This window comes from Procambarus clarkii, chromosome 82 (genome assembly GCF_040958095.1).
Source record: "Procambarus clarkii isolate CNS0578487 chromosome 82, FALCON_Pclarkii_2.0, whole genome shotgun sequence".
NCBI lineage: Eukaryota > Metazoa > Arthropoda > Malacostraca > Decapoda > Cambaridae > Procambarus > Procambarus clarkii.
The window spans coordinates 1,815,638-1,835,246 of NC_091231.1; the positions used below are offsets into that span (position 1 = coordinate 1,815,638).

The following is a 19,609-nucleotide window of genomic DNA, read 5'->3' on the forward strand; positions in this document are numbered from 1 at the left end:
TCCATACTCCGTCCATCTTGTGTGTTGCTGGTCCATACTCCGTCCATCTTGTGTGTTGCTGGTCCATACTCCGTCCACCTTGTGTGTTGCTGGTCCATACTCCGTCCACCTTGTGTGTTGCTGGTCCATACTCCGTCCACCTTGTGTGTTGCTGGTCCATACTCCGTCCACCTTGTGTGTTGCTGGTCCGAACTAAACCTCAAACATTTGACATTCACACACTCAATTTTTTTTTTCCACTAGACATTACTCAGTCTATATTTCTTTGTTTTTTTCCAAAATAAACTTCTTAAAACATTTGGTCGAGTAACTGTTGCTCTGAGCGAGTGGAGGATCGACTGGCCACCACTCCTTAACTGTTCACCCCTGTTCACCCAGCAATAATTATAGGGACCCGGTCGTAAACCACATTGACAGGACAACTTCCAGTGGAAACTAGTAGGGTAAGGCTTAACTTGTGCTATCAGAAGGGGAAGCTCTCAGCCTGCTAACAGGAGTCAGCAGTTGCCTTGGCCTGTATCCACCTGGGTAATAAATAATTATATATTAATGTAATAACTTAAACCATTGGAGCCTTGAATGAAATGTTAATATCCACGATATGGTGGTTAGCAATTTATATGAGTGGGATGTGGCTCACGTAACACCTTCATGCCAAAGTGGCAGCTTGGGAAAAACCTAAAGTTCCAGCTGGGTACAACTTGGGTATCTCTGGAATTTTTCCTTATTGTGGGTGCATGTGTCTCAGTGGGCAGAGCTGCAGGCTCTATACCCACACGAACACCCTGTGTGGTCTGGTATTCAAGGCTCCGATGGTCCAAGTGAATGAACATCAGAGAATGAATATGAATGTGTTCTGGTAGTTACCTTCTCTCTCCATTGGTCAGCTACATATAATTCAGGTCATTATAGTTAATGTTGCTGTTACGAATACATTTCAGTACTTGTGCGACAAGCCATTCTCCATCTTCCTGGCCGACAACACCTCCCTGCCCTCGGCGGCCTCCCCAACTATCGTCAACGACTCCTTCCTCAGTGACAACTTCGGCAGTAGCAGCCATGGAGCGTCGTATGAGGCACTGAAGACGATCCTCACACGGGAGAACAACACCACAGTCAGAGAGGAGGAAGACGCTGCCTCCATCTGTCCTCACCCCGCCTACTACTCCTATTTCACCCTCTTGATCCTGGTGGCGGCCTCCCTGCTGGCTCAGGTCTGTATCAAAATGGAGCACAAAACAATGTAGGTAAACTGGATAAATATAGCTTAAAGAAAAACCTGGGTAAATACAGGTTAAGAAACAGGATGGTTGATTTATGTAAACAATTACCGGGTAACATAAAGCAGGGGGTCGATTGATTGCTTCAAGTGTAAGTTAGCCATATATATACGAGTTTGAGTGGATATAAATAGCAACTGCCTCGTATGCGTCAATAGGCCTACTGTAGTTTAGTTTCTTATTTTCTTACTTCTAAAGGACGACTTGGGGTAGTTGTTGAAGGTGGTCCTCAAACCCGTGGCTTCATTATCAACGCTAACTGAGCCACTCTCAATTTTATATTGGGAATGGGAGTCTGGATTCCTAATTAACATTCTTGAATAATTTAAGAAACTTTTGTAACGAGTTAAGAGGAAAAAATTGTGAGTGCAGCCGTGAAGAAAGGTCTTACTTGAGAGTGTGTGTCGGCAGGTGAGCTTCATGATCAAGAGTGCTGTGATGATCGGAATAGTTGGTGTGCAGTGTACCATGAACCTCTTCATCATGAGGGCCACACTCGATGCTGCACAACACCCCAACACACTCCATCACCCCATGTAAGATTACCTTAATATATTGGCATAGAAATATATATATTTTACACACACACATGTAATGTTTGTGATGTTAATTGCATGTTTGCTTGGGGACCATTCAAGCTTGACGTACACACACACATTATATATATATATATATATATATATATATATATATATATATATATATATATATATATATATATATATATATATATATATATATATATATATATAAATATATATAATGTGTGTGTGTACGTCAAGCTTGAATGGTCCCCAAGCAAACATGCAATAGAAAACTCTTGACCCCTGAAGGATTCAAACCAGTCAGCCAGGCCCTCGTGGCACAGATATTTCATCAAATCACTTCAGCATGCTGGGGCCGCATGAGCATCATTTGTGTATCAAGTCTGAATGGTCCCCAAGCCAAAATAGTCCCAAAATAGTCGCAAACGCTGTCGGGTATTGGGGTTAAAAGTCAAACGATTTTCCACTACTTCTTTACAGTCTGTGGCTGAGTGATAATAGAACTGGACACGCCAGGGGGTCATGGAGGCCCTGGCTGACTGGGTTCGAATCCTTCAGGGGTCAAAAGTTTTCCGATATATATATATAAATGTTTTACATATTTGTTTATATATTATATACATATTATATATATACTTTATATATTATATATATAATATAAATTTTATATTATATAATATATATTTATTATACAATACTTTCTGATAATATATAACAAATTGTTACCTGTACAGGGAAATTTATTTATTCCAAGTAACATTTTTCAGAGATGAAAACTTTGATATTATCATAAGCTTAGTTTCTTGGAACCTGTAGGGTCACAATATCGTAGCTGAGAATTAGATAACCAACCTACATACCTGAAAAATACAGGAACTGGTGACGTTTCGATCTGTCCAGGACCCTTATCAAGGCAACAGTTACACGGTCAATAATGGTCTAGAACGGACCAATACCTCGTCAGTTCCTTTATTTACACATGTGCTGGCTGGGTGTCTTAGTTTTGGCCGAAACCTTTGTGAACTTGGACAGGTGCATGGGGACGACTTATGTGTTTACCTACTGGTATGATGCTGACCACTTACTGGTATCTTGCTGACCACTTATTGATGTCCCCCTCACAGATTGGTTCGGGACCGCGTCAGTCTATCAGTCGAGCTGTGTCTCATCACTTTCCTCCTCATCATTCTCAACAGACAGGTCAGTCCTCATCACTCTGAAGATAGAGACATATTTTTGTGTTTATATTTATTAACGTAACTGCACTCACCTGGGTTTGGGTAGATTTGGCTTTAATTCCTGGGCCTCAGCTTCTATACTGTTTGTTCGTCCTTGCAAACGAACAAAAATTATACTATTTTATAACATTTATACTTTTAAAGATTAAAAATTGTACTATCAATAAAATGGTATATGTGTTGATGAGCGGTGAGTGGAGGTGTATTGTGTCCCTGCAGACAGAGAAGACGTCTCGACTGTTGTACCTGTGGCGGCGGGAGGTGGAGGAGCAGCGGGAACGGGCGGCGGATATACGCCAGAGGAACGAGGCGCTAGTCTACAACATCCTGCCCCAACATGTTGCCACACATTTCATGGGCATCAGAAGGAAGAAACATGAGGAACTCTACTCCCAGAGCTACGATGAGATCGGCGTCCTCTTTGCTTCCATGCCAAACTTTGGAGGTCTGATCACATTGTTATTTTTGGGGGTAACTCAAGGATTCTGTTTAATACTTTAATGTTGTCCGTTGTTTGACTTCTTCTGTACTTGTAATTTTGTGTAAACGATCAATCTTAACCAGGGCGGATGGCCGATCATTAGAATCACCTAACCTTGAGAACAGCCTGAAGCTCCTTGTATTGCGAGATAAATGCACATACCACAATGTTAGGCAAGTATTAAACAATACACGAATACATCAAATCATGCAACCAGTGGTGATAGTGGGGAGTTGAGTTAATAATTAAACAATTCTACCGACAGATTTCTATTCCGAGGAGTCCGTCAACAACCAGGGCTTGGAGTGCTTGCGCTTCTTGAATGAAGTCATCTCTGACTTTGACCAGGTGGGTGTTGTTGGTGGCAGCAACAATACAAGGTTTTTTCTTTTCTTTGTGTGTTACGTGCAGTTTGCATCAAGGTTTTTCCTCCCGATGACTGCACAAGTGGTAATGTTGAAACATGCAGCACTCACAGTGGCACATCAATGAAATATGGTAGAGGTTGAAAGTTATCGAGGTCTTCTGTTTGTGTGAGAATAAAGACAAAAATAAACATGGGTGGAAATGGACTCAGGATAGCAAAGATGAGAAGTCGTGTTGATGGTGGTAGCTAAGTATTACTGTTTTATGGAAAGTTATGAGACCTGCCTGTGAACATTACACCTGCCTGTATACTCTGCCAAAAGAATGTGCAAGCCAGGGGCACTATGTAGCACCATCATATGTGCAGGATATTCCAAAGGCACTAAATACAGTATCTAAGGATGCCAATACTACAACAAAAGTGTATAAGGTGAATGATATCAAAGGCATCCGATTCACCAAGGATTCTATCGAGGAACAAGTAGCCTTGAGAGACAGTCAGGAAGCAAGACTGTTTTAACTGTGTCTTAAACTATGTTTTAACTATGTGTGTTTTAAACTATACTAAGTTTATTTTAGAACTAAAGTATGCTTGGTGGTTGGACAGTAATCCCAATTGTGGCTCCTGCAATTAATAGGCCTTAAATTTAACACCAGGTAAAATAAACACAACTTTTGACACGCTTTATGCAAGATGATTTAAAATTTTAAATGAATTTTTATTTTATACAAATAAAGTTGCAATGAACAAAATTTGGGGAATGTAATTACAATATTAGGTAACACATAATTAAGTGTATTACAAACTGCAATATTGAACATATTACCCACAAATCAACCCTTGCAGTTATTGGAATTAACGCAGTTCCACGATATCATCAAGATCAAGACTATTGGATCTACTTACATGGCTGCCAGTGGACTCAACCCCTCGAGACAAGTGAAGGTGAGGAGTGAAGGGGGGCTTGTGGAGCGAGGGGTAGCGTATGGAGTGAGGGGGGAGGGGAGGCTTTTTGAGTGAGGGGTAGGGGGCTTGTGTAGCAAGGGGGGGAGGGCCTTGTGGAGCAAGGGGGGGAGGCTTGTGGAGTCAGGGGGAAGGGGAAGGCTTGAGGAGTCAGGGGGAAGGGGGAGGCTTGTGGAGTCAGGGGGTAGGGGGAGGCTTGTGGAGCGAGGAGCATGTGGAGCAAAGGGGCTTGTTGCACGAGTTGCCTGTGAAGGGAAATGGAGCGAGGAGCTCATGCAATTCCACAAGTTTCTTGTGGAGTTCCATTATTGAAGTAACTACAGTATCAAAATACATTTGATACCAGAGTTTATATTAACACTGGGTTATTGAATGACTAGACGACCCCATTAACTCAATCCTCATTTGCTGGTAAATTATGCTAGCAACATTATCACCAGCAATATGGGCATGTGATAAAGTAATTATTATGGTATTACAAATACTAGTACAGTATATAGGTAAGGTCAATATACATTTGGTATTGTACAGTGGAATATGCAAGCTTCAGTGTTTAATTATGAAGTAACTAGAACTATTGACACATTCTTAGAATATACAAAGTTTTAAAAAGAGAGAATTGTTACAGTTGTATACAGTATTTAGTTTGTTTTAATGCTGGAGCATGATCCCAGCAAATATAATTAGTTTAACCGACATTTTAGCTCTACAGACACTTTTTTTTTTGTGTTAACATTATCATTGTTTTTCTAACAGGAAGATGATCCAGTGAAGGTGCGCTGGGCACACCTGGCTCTTCTGGTGGACTTCGCATTTGAACTTGTGAGAGCACTACAGTCTATCAACGAGCAGTCTTTCAACCACTTTGTCCTTAGAATGGGTGAGCGATCACTCCGAGACCACTTAGTAAGGTCACTTAAATTATCATGATAAAGGAAAATTACTGTATACTGAATTTGAATGTTTATGTTTTGCTGTTGGATATCAATTATAACCCCATACTGACATGTGCGCATCCTTAAACGCATAAAAAGTTTTCATTCTGCCTCATATTTCTAAGGCTGTTTGGCTTTTTTTTTTTTTTCGCCAGGTGCCCAGGGTTCCTTCCCAGCCATCTATGCCTCTTCTGTGTACTCCCTTGCCCACAATTTGTTGGGCAAGGGAGTCATTGACTCATTCCTCTCATTTGATTTGACTGTTGCTGCTAGAGGTAGCTAGTTTATTGTGCAGCCCATACTCATCCTGCAAACTGTATTGCAAAAAAGGGTTACAGGAGGGGGCACAAAACTTATTGAAAAAAATATCCACTGACGTCTGGTTTATCATCAATTACAGCTAATCTACTCATCTTATAATTACAATGACAGCTAATAACAGATTTTGGGTGGTGTCAATCCCAGCTGTTTCCAATTCAAAAGGAAAAAAAACCCCTCTGGATCCTCTGTTTATCCTCAATCTTTACTTTGTCAATATATTTGTTGTCTGCCTTTCCTGACGATCACTATTTCCCATGTTTCCCTGGAAGTTTGCAGTCTTTGCTATACATAAATACAACACTGTACTTAAATAAAGTCTACATAAACGATCTACCAGAAGGAACACCGTACATGAACATGTTTGCTGATGATGCTAAGCTACTAGAGAAGATAGGAAACCTAGATAACTCATGCCCTTCAAATTGACCTGGATAAAATAAGTGCTTGGAGCACCATGTGGCAAATAGAATTCAGTGTGAATAAATGCCATGTTACGGAATGTGGAATAGGGGATAATAGACCACACACAACCGACATAGTATTTGGAAAGGACTTAAAGAACTCCAACAAAGAGATCAAGGGGTGGTTCTAGATAGTAGACTGTCACCAGAGGAACACAAAGAAAATTATGTAAGGAGTGTATGCTGCACTTTCCAACTTTAGAATCACTTTTAATTACAAGGATGGTGAAGCACTAAATCAACTGTTCATGCTTTTTGTAAGACCAAAACTGGAATATGCAGCAGTTGTATGGTGCCCGTATTTCAAGCACATAAATATAATGGAAAAGGTGTAAAGGCATCTTACAAAATGGCTTCCAGAACTGAAAAGCAAAAGTTATGAAGAGGGGCTAGAGGCATTAAATGTGCAAAAACTAGAGGATAGAAGAAAAAAAGGTGATATGATCACCACTTACAAAATAATAACAGGAATCTACCAAATTGACAAAGAGGAATTCCTGAAAACGGCAGCTCCGAGAACGAGAGGTCATAGATTCAAGCTAAGGAAACAAAGGTGCTGAAAAAATATTAGAAAATTTTCTTTTGCAAAGAGAGTGGTAAACGGTTGGAACAAGTTAAGTGAGAAGGTAGTGGAGGCCAAAGAGGAAATATTTTATTTCATTAAAAGGGGAGTTCCACATATTAGTCTGTTTATTTACATGGTTTGTTTGCATATATTTAGTCTGATTCTGAATAAGAGAGAGAGATCTGTTTCTGGTGTAATTTTTTTTTATTTTTAAAGAACCATTCCTTTCAATATGCTAATTATTTTTACTTTCTGCAGGAATAAACCATGGGCCCATCACTGCAGGAGTGATCGGAGCACGTAAACCACACTATGACATCTGGGGCAACACTGTAAACGTAGCCTCCAGGATGGAATCCACGGGCAAGGCAGGCTGCATACAGGTTAGCTAATATTGCATTATTCTCTTATCCTAGCAACTGTTTTTTGTCTTTACTCATATGAACAATAACAAGACTTTGTTTTATATTTCTCTCTCATCAGGAATGTTGCTGTGTTTTACTAATAACTGTATGATTGAATTTGATTAGCACATTTTATGGTCTAATTTCAAAAGTACCAGTTAGTCATATAAAGAATATTTTTCAAGCCCTTGCATGCAATTGCTGCCAAATGTAAGAATGTTGTTGTTCTTAAGCAGGATTCACGAACAGTCAGGCAGAATGATATTCAAGCATGAACCATAGGGGTATTTTCCAAAGTTCCTGTAGTGTTGCTAAGGAGGAACTGAAGAAAATCTCAATTGCCGCACAAAGTACATCAGAGGTAGAAACTACCCGAAGCCCTACTGAAACTTGACTTAATATAACAAGTGCTTGCCAAGTGAAACTTCAAAACAACTCAATGCCTGTCATGTCAAAGCATCCACCCACCAGCAGGTTGCAGCACCAATGCATACCAAGTGGTCAGCAGAAAGAAACCTCTTCAAAAATAGCTAGTTTTTATTAGTTTAAACTAGCACATGGATAAATTGTCACACTGTTCTTTCTTATTGTGGGATCAAGGTAATGTTCTTACCCACATTGTCACAGTATCACTCATGATACATGCCGGAATGTTTTTATATGTGGGACACCTTGATTAAAACAGTTGCCAGGCGTTCTTACTGAAGCTGACAACATTAAGGCACACAATGCCAGGTTCTACAAAGTACTTTCCTCTGCTCTGATAATCACATACCACACCCCACAGAGGATGGTTAGGGTATAAAACACTATATATATGCTTTGAATGTTTAATAGTCTTATAATGAGACGAGCAGGATAGTGGTAGAAGTTGTAGACTCTGGAACATGTGCAGTGTAGAGCAGTTGTCAGATGTGGTAGCAGCCTCAGTTTACTGGTAATTGTCCCAGAACACAGGCTGATTCGAGTGAATATCTTTTTCACTAGGGTAGAATGATAATTTGTAAATAGAGGCTGTTGAGATAGTGTCAAGACGTGCAAACGTTTCATTTCTTGGTTTCAAAGTATGTGTAACCACAGTCCTACCAAGGTGTACTAAGGTGAGAAAATGTTTAGACATTACCATAGCATTCAGAGAGACATTCACTCTCTAGTGAATGAGACAGTGTATGTGTCGCAAGCATCAAGGCTAGGAGTTCTAGAGTTGGCCCTCATTGTCCCTGCCTCCTGGGAAGGAACAATCAGGGCTCAGCAGCTGTGTTTTTCCAAATGGGAATCTGATTGGTTCTGGTAAATCCATGCCATGGCATGGGTCCCAATGACTTCTGAAAATTGCCCATTTCATTTAAACAGTTATACAGTACTTGTACCTTACTTTAAATTTCAGAATTGGACTGCCATAGGTAAAGTGAATTAGCAAGTCTAATCACATTTCTCAGCTCTCTTAATCACCAAGAGTCATCTCTTCCTTCTTCCCTCGTTGAGAAAACAGGTTAGGTTCATTGATCGTTTGAAACTGTTTGCAAGTACATTTTCCTGAGGTGCATGCATAAGTATCGAGGAAACTTTCTCAGAATGAACCGAGAAGTTTATTTTATTGTCCACTGGCTTCTCGACTAGCCTTTCTTCTTAGTGGGAAGGGCAGGGTTATGTTATTATTAGTGTTTGATTTGGATGCGACTGCTCACAGCCTGACGTGTGAATCACAGCCTAGTTCATCAGATACACTGTTTCCCAGGCCCATCTCTGCTGGATAAACATTCTTCAGTCTCACTACTTTAGATCAGCTCTGCATCACACATGAGCACCATTCCCTATTTTGCTCTTGATTCTTTTTCTTGATTCTATAAGAATCTATTCAAGGCCTATCTGAAGCAGCCAAATATAATACTATAACTCAGAAATAATTTGAACCTGAATGAAAAATGCCGTTCTGAACAAAGTCATTTAGATGCTCCCTGTCCCACCGATTCCTCCATTCTCCTATTTTTAAATTTTGTGTTAGACAAAAAATGTGATCTCGCCTAGTATCACAGATGGCTTGGTAGGACTGAGATTTTATGGAAGCAAATCCGATGGATTTTCTAGGCTGGATTTAGCATTTTTTCAGTTCACTAGCACTTTATATAACCCTACAGGTACGTAGGGTTATATCTTATATAGGGTAGAGATCTTGTGGTGCTAATGCGAAAATATCATCTTGCCCAATGGGTCAAAAATCCTGTTCAGCACAGATTCTTACCATATGAAGCAAGCAAGTGTGTGTGTTCAAAAAAGCACATTTTTATATTGACTCAAAGCCTGATATCTCTTTCATCAAATTTTAAATTTACATTTACATAATAATAATAATAATAATAATAATAATAATATAAAACATAATTAATCCTGAGTGCATACATTTTACCTTTTTGTAAATTTTTAATTTATTTACATTTGATGCTTGAAAGTACATTGTGTGTTTGTTTTTTATTCAAATTCTCAGGTGACAGAGGAGACGACAAAAATACTCCAGCACTTTGGCTATGTTTTTGAGCAGCGAGGCCTCATAGCCGTGAAGGGTAAAGGGGAACTCATGACGTATTACCTAGTGGGAAAAGCTGCAAGTCCTCAGCAGGTGAATGGGGAATCTTTGGATTACTCGAGATCACAAGACCAGTCAAATACTTGAGGCTGCCAAAGAGACCTATTAATTTAATATAGAGAAAGAAAAATTATTTTCTAGACTGGACAATATAGTTGATGACAATTTTACTTTAGATGAAACCCTAATCTGCTGGCAACTCCTGTCAAGCTACACATTCAACAAATAACACCTCTTGCCTACATAATACAATATATAATTGTCAATAGATCTCACACACATGATGCCTGGAGATGGTCCCTTCCTGGATATATCCCTTACCTAATTTATAAATGTAATTTTAACATAGAAATACTGATGTCATATGAAGATACAGCCCTCTACAGTAATTGTAATATAGTACAGTCTACTCATGGTGACAGTTCTTTCAGTGATACAGCCTTTGTGTGGTTATAAAAACCCTCTCATGGCGTTACAGCCCTCACATGGAAATACAGCTTTCGTATGGAGAAAGTCTTTGCTTGTACTGTAGTTTGAGAGTGATACCACATTTTAAGAAAAAGCCTTCATATTTAGAAATAATCTTTACAAGTAAATGCAATCCTCCATTATAGACACAATCCTTACCAGTAGATATGATCCATACATGTAGATACATTACTCATCAGCCACACTTTAAACCTGTAGATGAATCCTTTAACTAGCAATCAACCCTTGTAGATTGCAGACTTGTAGGCAGCAACCCTGATACCTATAGCAAGAGTCCCTCATTCACAAACATGACCTGTACTTGTAGACACTCATTTCACATGTAAATACTACCTTCAAATGCAGACGTAACACTCTACCCATGATTAAAACGTCATTCTTTCTCATAAGGTTTAGAACTCTTACATAAATGTATATTTTTTCAATTATTGATCAAACTCAAATTTTTTTAAGTGAAATTTTACTTAAATAAATTAGAATTAGTTATGACAAAAAAAAAATAAAAAAAAATGGTGCATGAAAATGAATGAAAGTGTTAAGTGTACGAAATGACAACTTTCAATATAATTTTGCTCAAGAAAGCACATTCCTTGCTTCCCTACTGACTTTTTAATCTTTATTAATATAAAGGTTAAATATACCATTACAATTTAAAGTACAGTACTGTATTCAAATAAAAATAAATTTGTCTGTAAACTCTATAGCAACATTGGTCATTATTATTTAATGACTCATGAATATTGCAATGCCACTATTTATTCACATTTTGTTTTTTATAGAAATACCGTAATGCAGCAGTTATGTAGTTTATTGCTACCAAGTAGTATACATCATTCACATTTATCAAATAAATCACAAGCTGCCATGAATTGTTACAGAAAGATAAAGTATTCATCAAGACAATAATAAATATATAGAAAACAGTTATGAAAAATGTTGCCGCAATACCAGTTTGCCTCAGTAAATTGGTTATGTATGCTTGCTTCTCTTGCAACACTTTACACTTGTGTTGCACTTGACTAACAAGAGCGAAATTATAGCCCAAGAATAAAAGGATCACAATTCAAATTTCCTCTTACAGAAAAAACATTTAAACAATTCTAGCATATCTAAGGGAGTCAAATTGTTCAAAGTATAGTGTGTGTGTAGACAGCATTTCTGTGGTTGACAGTGTGGCTTCCTTCTCTTTCACGACATTACTGCTTCAGTCTCAAAGCATTTGCATAGCCCAAACCAATTATTTATTTTCAACAAAGTGCACCAAAAAATAACTACATAACCTAAATCAATAATATGATTTTAATGAAGTGCACCAAAATTATTAAATAACTGCTTAGTGGCACACAAAGAATCCAAAAGTATTCTTATCAATTGTGTACATTTTTTGTTTTAATGCAAATTATGTAATGCTCCTTTACAACTAAATAACTCCTAAAACTATCATGATAATGTCATACTGTACTAACATTTCCATCTATTATAATATACAAGTGGTTTAAGAATATTCAGCAAAATTCTACAATGTTCAGGTTTACTAAAATCCTATTGATAGCACAAAATCATTACAGTACAGTACTTTGAACATTCAGTTGAAATTAATTTCTGGGAGGGCCTCCTCAGTACCTTCCCAAGCTAAGTGCTGGTGCAACCATGTCTCAAGAAGATGCACCAGATCTCCGAGACCCACTCGAGCCTACCGAGAGCCAAGACTAGAATCTGGCTCTCTCCATGAAGTTAGTAGAGCTTCGGGATCAGAGATAAGCCCAAAACTGATGAAACCCTGGTGGGTGGGTGCCTGACAGCTGGGTATACAGCGCTTCAGATTCAAAGTCCTGAGGTTTCGGGTTCGATCCCTGGTGGAGGCGGAGACAAGTGGGCAAAATGTTTTTTTTCACCCTGATGCCCCTGTTACCTAGCAGTAAATAGGTACCTGGGAGTTGGACAGTTGCTACGAGCTGCTTCCTGGGGGTGGAGGCCTGATCGAGGACCGGGCTGCGGGGACACTAAGCCCCAAAATCATTTCAAGATAACCCACCCCAGAAAATATAAGCACACTAAAACAAGCAATTGCTTGAAAAAATAGGTACTCAGAGATAACTAGGCAAATTATTGCTGTGTAGGTGTACACACACTAACCATGATGTACCTGACCATCACCAGATAGCAGCACAGGTCACCTGGGGCCCCAGCCAGCCTGCCCTCTCACTCACTCACATACTCACCTAGTCACAGCATCGGGGGAGGCTTGGAATCCTGTAAAAGGGCCCATCCTGTTATTCTTAAACTACGTGGTTTTAGCTATCCCTAGAACATTAGTTATGCCAGAGGCCATAGCTTTGTTCATGTTTCCTTTCTTCTTCATGACCCTGTTTTATGTCATCCAAAATGTGTTTGTCTTAGCTCTGTATTCTGCTGTGTGTCAGGGTTCTCTTTCTTGATAGCAGGCTTGCATTTTTGTTGTCCTGCCAGAGGTACCTGCTCTAAGGGGTTCACGTTTCTTCTGTACAAGCTGATTTCCCTTTAGTCACCTTCCCTCCATCTAGCACATGGGCCCTGTTCTTTCCTGTAAGGTCTGTTGAGTGTTGTCAGTACAGTAATTATCAAAAGAAGTTGAGTGTTGTCATTAGCTATGTGTTATCTAACATCCTACGATCACTTTTGACCCTACTTCTTTTGACAAGGGTGAACTTTGGTTACGTAATTGATTGTTCGTGTCCATGGCTGTCTATACATTTTCCCACCAGGAGTTTATTGTTGGGATTCCTTCAGGCCCATATGGCATTCTGGGTGGCTATTTTGCTTACATTCGTGGACAGGAGGAGTTAGCTTCCCCGTCCATTTTCATTCTCCACAGTGGCTGCCATCTTTCCACCTGCTGATGCAGATTTGCTCTCTTCCTGCTTTGATGAGCTACTGCTGGCCTTTGTGAGAGGCTGCAACATAGGCTTCTGCTCTATGGTGTCTGCAGTTGTCTCTTGCCTTTGTGGCAATGATTCCCCCATTGAAGCCAATAGAGATGATAGCTCTCGGGTAAATTCAGGCCTCGGGTGGGGCTTAATATCCAGGTTTTCTCACACCAGTTGGCATTTATGGCTCTCACCAGCCACCCTTTATAATGTGGGAGTTTGCAACAGTCTCACTGGCACTTGTGTGTGTCTGTCTCCCATCGGGCTATGCTCTCCATCTTCTTTCGGAATGTACCCCTGAAGTTCCGAGGTCATTTCTCTGGGTCATGGGAAGTTGGTTCATTTTCTTCCCATGCGGGGTTTGTCTCTGAGGGTAGCCTTGCATTTGGCATTTTGGGCTTTAGTTCTCAGTGCTGTTCCCATTTGAGATGTCTGCTATTCTTGTGGTCAGTCTCTGTCCTTCACATTCATTTTGACCAATTGAGACGAGCGGTGCCTCCTTTCTCGGACTTTACGCACCATTCAGCTGCCCACGCGTAGGCCAGTTTTCCTCTGTGTGATCCCATCAGTTTCTAATCTACTGAGTGCCATTCCCCAATTGTATGGCATTTGGGAATGTCCTGTGTCCTAAACTCAATAAGATGGTTGAGTTAAGGGTAAGGTTGCATAGGATGAATGAGTTAAGGGTAAGGTTGCATAGGATGAGTGAGTTGAAGGTAAGGTTGCATAGGATGAATGAGTTAAGGGTAAGGTTGCATAGAATGAATGAGTTAAGGGTAAGGTTACATAGGATGAGTGAGTTGAAGGTAAGGTTGCATAGGATGAATGAGTTAAGGGTAAGGTTGCATAGGATGAGTGAACTAAGGACAAGTTAACCAACTGGGCAAAACTGTAACCACAAGAATCACAACACACTTACTTTGGGATCAATCATGTTTAAAATGTTTCACTCTATACACACTTTCTAATATAGATCATGAACATGTATTACTTTCTAATATAGATCATGATCATGTGCAATGACTACGAGTGGTAAGTTATATATAGTTCATATTCCTGTAGTGTAGATGCTCCTGTAGTCAACATGTAGACAGGTCTTGAGGCTAGGTATATGCCATCTTCTAAGTCAAATATTATAAAAGTGCAATACAATACAGTGTATGTCATTTTAAATAATATGAAAAGGTAAAATATCTATGAACTATAAGTGGAAGTCTTAAATACTAGGCCTAATGTTAAAGGTAGATGGAAGAGCAGTCTGGTTGATACCTGGTTGATATCAGTCAGTTCTTTATGAAAATAATTGCGGTTTGGGACCATTTGTCTTACTACAATTAGCTACTATAGGTCACATTTGTTTATATTCATTGGTACTGTAGTTTTAGATATCATAAATATTGAATGGCAAAAATATATTTTCTGACATATTGATTAAATTCCTACTGATATATATTCTTTACATGAACTTGTTCATTTAGAGATAAACACAATTACTGTACATGGATGACTGCATAAATTTGTTAAATTTTCACATAATTATAATGCCAGTGCAACATGTAATTATGTACAAAAGAATGGTATATAATTGGTTTTGAAATCTAGCCGATACCAAAATTCACCCCTGCACAGTGCACCTGTTATATGTGACACTCCTGTGCACATAAAACAAATTGTTCTGAATTTTTTGTTTCTGTATTTACCATTGTTAATTAGCACCCAGGAAGCACAAAAATTTAAGTAAAAAGTCTCGGTGTCTGAGTCAGTTTCTCTCTCTCTCTTTCCCTCTCCTATGGGTTGGCTGTGGTGACCCAAAGAATTTTTCATTTTTTTGGTAGAAATGAGGCGAGAGGCCGCACATGGAATAACTTTGTTGAATTATTTTCGTGGTTTCTCAGTAAATCTGATAATTGCACATAGCACACAGTTTTCCTGTAAATATATACATGTTAATCACTCACTTGCTGTTAAAAGTTTAATGGCTCCTAATATGGCCACCCTGCACATTCAAACACTGGATGGTGAAGTGCCAGACATGGTCCTCATCTTCCTGCTAAGGCCTTAGAAGGAAAGTGAGGGACTCAGATTTTTAATTTTTTTTCCAAAATGGGGAATGGTTACTAGAGGTCTGAGGAAGCAGATGTGAGTTGTATGTATGCCTGGAAGTTTCAAATTTTATGATGGGCTTAAAACACCCCGATTGTGGTGCACACCATCAATGAAACACCCCTGGTTGTGGTGCACAGTTTAAGGGTTAAAATTGTATCTTTGAGAATCTAAAAGTTTAGGTAATGTGTACTTTTAACATTTTGGTTGGCTTACCAAACATTCTTTGGCAGGAAGTACTATGTTTCATTTTGCCACCACACTATCACTTGCTAAAGCTAATTAAACATGCATTCCCCACATTATCCCAGCTACATTTACCCGTTTTATCTAACAATTTTGAATGTTTTCTACCTGAAGGTTTCCAAAAGGCGGGGCTGTAATATTGGCATAATTGTGTTTGTGTTAGTCATTCTTGAACATAGCCCCATGCCACACTGCCAAACAATATGTTTATGTATTATGAAGCACTTTTATATATTGTATATTTATAATGTGGTGTAGGATTAAATGCAAATGTATGTATGTACTGTACTTCTGTATTGCAGAGTAAGAAAACTAGTATTTGTGTATATACACAGTTTATACTTCACAAATTAATTCTTACTCAACTTTAAGTTGGTTAAAAATCAATGTTCATGGCATGGACTTTTGTACCATAGATACTCCTTATGTTCTACTGTGTTGTATAATGATGCTTTAAGGTTGTGATATGACTGATGGTCACCAGATATTGAAATACAGTACCCAGAGTAAGGTTGCGTATTTCCAGTCACTTTTGATCCTATAGTCATTTCTTTTTCAACTGGGGCAGAAATGACATATACAAATTTAAATATTACACTATTGGAAAGAAAATGTCATGAATTGAAACAAAAGTTGATCTATCAATGCCACCAGAATCTAATCTTAATATCTCTCATAGGTAATACATCTTAAGATGTATTACATCTTAAGGTAATTACAGGTAATACATCTTAAGATGTATTACCTATCGAGATATTAACCAAAATACATCGTTAGTCAGAATACTATATCAGTACAGTAATTCATGTACCAAGTATACATCCAACTACCATGAAAACATTATCTGGTCAAATAACTATCACCCATTTTACAGGAGTTTTACAAGTATAAACTTGTATAAATATGTTCCTATTATAACAAAGATAATGAACATCAACAGGAATTTAGTATAATATCCTTAAATCTCTTGTGATATGCATCTGCACTAATACTGTTAAGTTAGCTGTGATTGGTGTCACAAACATTTCATGGAGCAGCAACAGGGTGATCCAATGCTGGATTATACTTGATTACAATATAGTCTGTACAATGACAATCCTTAAAATTCATATTAAAATTTAACAGTCCAACACTAGTGTGGGCAGGATGCTGTATACAAGGTGAATGTGTGGGAGGGGAGGTTTATGTAATTACCTAAGTGTAATTACAGGATGAGTACTACGCTCGTGGTGTCCCGTCTTCCCAGTACTCTTTGTCGTACAATGCTTTGAAACTACTGATGGTTTTTGCTTCCACCACCTTCTCACCCAACTTGTTCCAATTGTCTACTACTCTCTTTGCTTAAGTGAATTTTCAAATATTTTTTTTAGCAGCTTTGTTTAGCTACATTAAATCTATGATCTCTTGTTATTGCATTTCCAGGTCTCAAGAATCCTTCTTAATAATTGTTGTTGATTCCCGTTACTATTCTGTACATAGTGATCATATTGCCTCTTTTTTTTCTTCTATCTTTTAGCGTTGGTATATTTCATGCCTCCAACCTCTCCTGGTAGCTCTTGTCTTTCAGTTTTGCAAGTCATTTATTTAGTTGCATGTCTTTGCACCTTTTCTAGTTTGTTGATGTGCTTAATAAGATATGGGCACCATACAACTACTGTACTGCATATTCCAATTTTGGTCTCACAAAGGTCATGAACAATTTCTTTAGTGTATTCATATACATAATATATACACACCATCCAGGTATTTACGAGTTTTTATGAAATTGGAAAGCATAGGATAGGATCCTTGTACAATGTTCTGTATAGGGTTCTCAGGTGACAGTTTTCTATCTAGAATCACCCCTAGATCTCTTTCTTTATCATATTTATTTTTTTTAACTTTGTAGATTATGTGGCCCATTTTTTATTTCACATTCCATAATGTGGTATTTATTCACATTACAATCCATTTCCTAAGTGGTGCTCCACACACTTATTTTGTCTAGGCCCTCTTGAAGGGCATGACAATCGTCTAAGTTTCTTATCTTCCATAGTATCTTCGCATAATCAGCAAACATGTTCATATAATTCTCTATTCCTTTTGGTAAATCATTTATGTAGACAATGAACATTACCGGTGTAAGAACTCAACCCTGCGGTACTCAACTCATGATATTTCTGCAGTCTGATACATTGCCTCTGAATACTGCTGTCATTGGTGTGTAAATACCCAAGTGTAATTGCCTAGGTGTAGCTACACTCGTGGTATCCCGTCTTCCCAATACTCTGTCATAATGCTTTGAAACTACTGACAGTTTTGGCCTCCACCACCAAAGCAAAAGATGACTTTTTCTTTACGAAAGAAAACTTTCTAATATTTTTCAGCACCTTTGTTTCCTTAGCTTGAATCCATGTCCTCTGCTTCTTGAAGTTGATGGTTTCAGGAATTCCTTTTTGTTAGTTTGGTCGATTCTGTGTGTGTATGTAATTTCCTTAGTGTATGTGAACATACATACATACATACATACATACATATATATATATATATATATATATATATATATATATATATGTCGTACCTAGTAGCCAGAACGCACTAATCAGCCTACTATGTAAGGCCCGATTTGCCTAATAAGCCAAGTTGTCCTGAATTAATAAATTTTCTCTAATTTTTTTCTAATGAAATGATAAAGCTACCCATTTCATTATGCATGAGGTCAATTTTTTTTTATTGGAGTTAAAATTAACGTAGATATATGATCGAACCTAACCAACCCTACCTAACCTAACCTAACCTATCTTTATAGGTTAGGTTAGGTTAGGTAGCAGAAAAAGTTAGGTTAGGTTAGGTTAGGTAGGTTAGGTAGTTGTAAAACAATTAATTCGTGAAAACTTGGCTTATTAGGCAAATCGGGCCTTGCATAGTTGGCTGATAAGTGCGTTCTGGCTACTAGGTACGACATATATATATATATATATATATATATATATATATATATATATATATATATATATATGTCGTACCTAGTAGCCAGAACTCACTTCTCAGCCTACTATGCAAGGCCCGATTTGCCTAATAAGCCAAGTTTTCCTGAATTAATATATTTTCTCTATTTTTTTTCTTATGAAAAGATAAAGCTACCCATTTCATTATGTATGAGCTCAATTTTTTTTATTGGAGTTAAAATTAACGTAGATATATGACCGAACCTAACCAACCCTACCTAACCTAACCTAACCTATCTTTATAGGTTAGGTTAGGTTAGGTAGCCGAAAAAGTTAGGTTAGGTTAGGTAGGTTAGGTAGTCGAAAAACAATTAATTCATGAAAACTTGGCTTATTAGGCAAATTGGGCGTTGCATAGTAAGCTGAGAAGTGCGTTCTGGCTATTAGGTACGACATATATATATATGTCGTACCTAGTAGCCAGAACTCACTTCTCAGCCTACTATTCAAGGCCCGATTTGCCTAATAAGCCAAGTTTTCCTGAATTAATATATTTACTATAATTTTTTTCTTATGAAATGATAAAGCAACCCTTTTCTCTATGTATGAGGTCAATTTTTTTTTATTGGAGTTAAAATTAACGTAGATATATGACCGAACCTAACCAACCCTACCTAACCTAACCTAACCTATATTTATAGGTAAGGTTAGGTTAGGTAGCCAAAAAAAGCTAGGTTAGGTTAGGTTAGGTAGGTTAGGTAGACGAAAAAACATTAATTCATGAAAACTTGGCT

General features: G+C 38.2%; 1 protein-coding gene across 1 annotated transcript; it reads left to right on the forward strand.

The window, feature by feature from the left end:
- Nucleotides 1-941: 941 nt before the first annotated feature.
- On the forward strand, nucleotides 942-16,398 carry LOC123764295 (Adenylate cyclase 3; the record flags this gene model as incomplete). Its single annotated transcript, XM_069315784.1, is given in 9 exon segments — nucleotides 942-1,214; nucleotides 1,692-1,816; nucleotides 2,950-3,025; nucleotides 3,283-3,508; nucleotides 3,810-3,892; nucleotides 4,758-4,856; nucleotides 5,631-5,754; nucleotides 7,415-7,539; nucleotides 10,046-16,398. Coding segments are annotated over 9 exon segments (1,317 nt in total), but the record flags the coding sequence as incomplete, so codon positions are not given.
- Nucleotides 16,399-19,609: the final 3,211 nt, after the last annotated feature.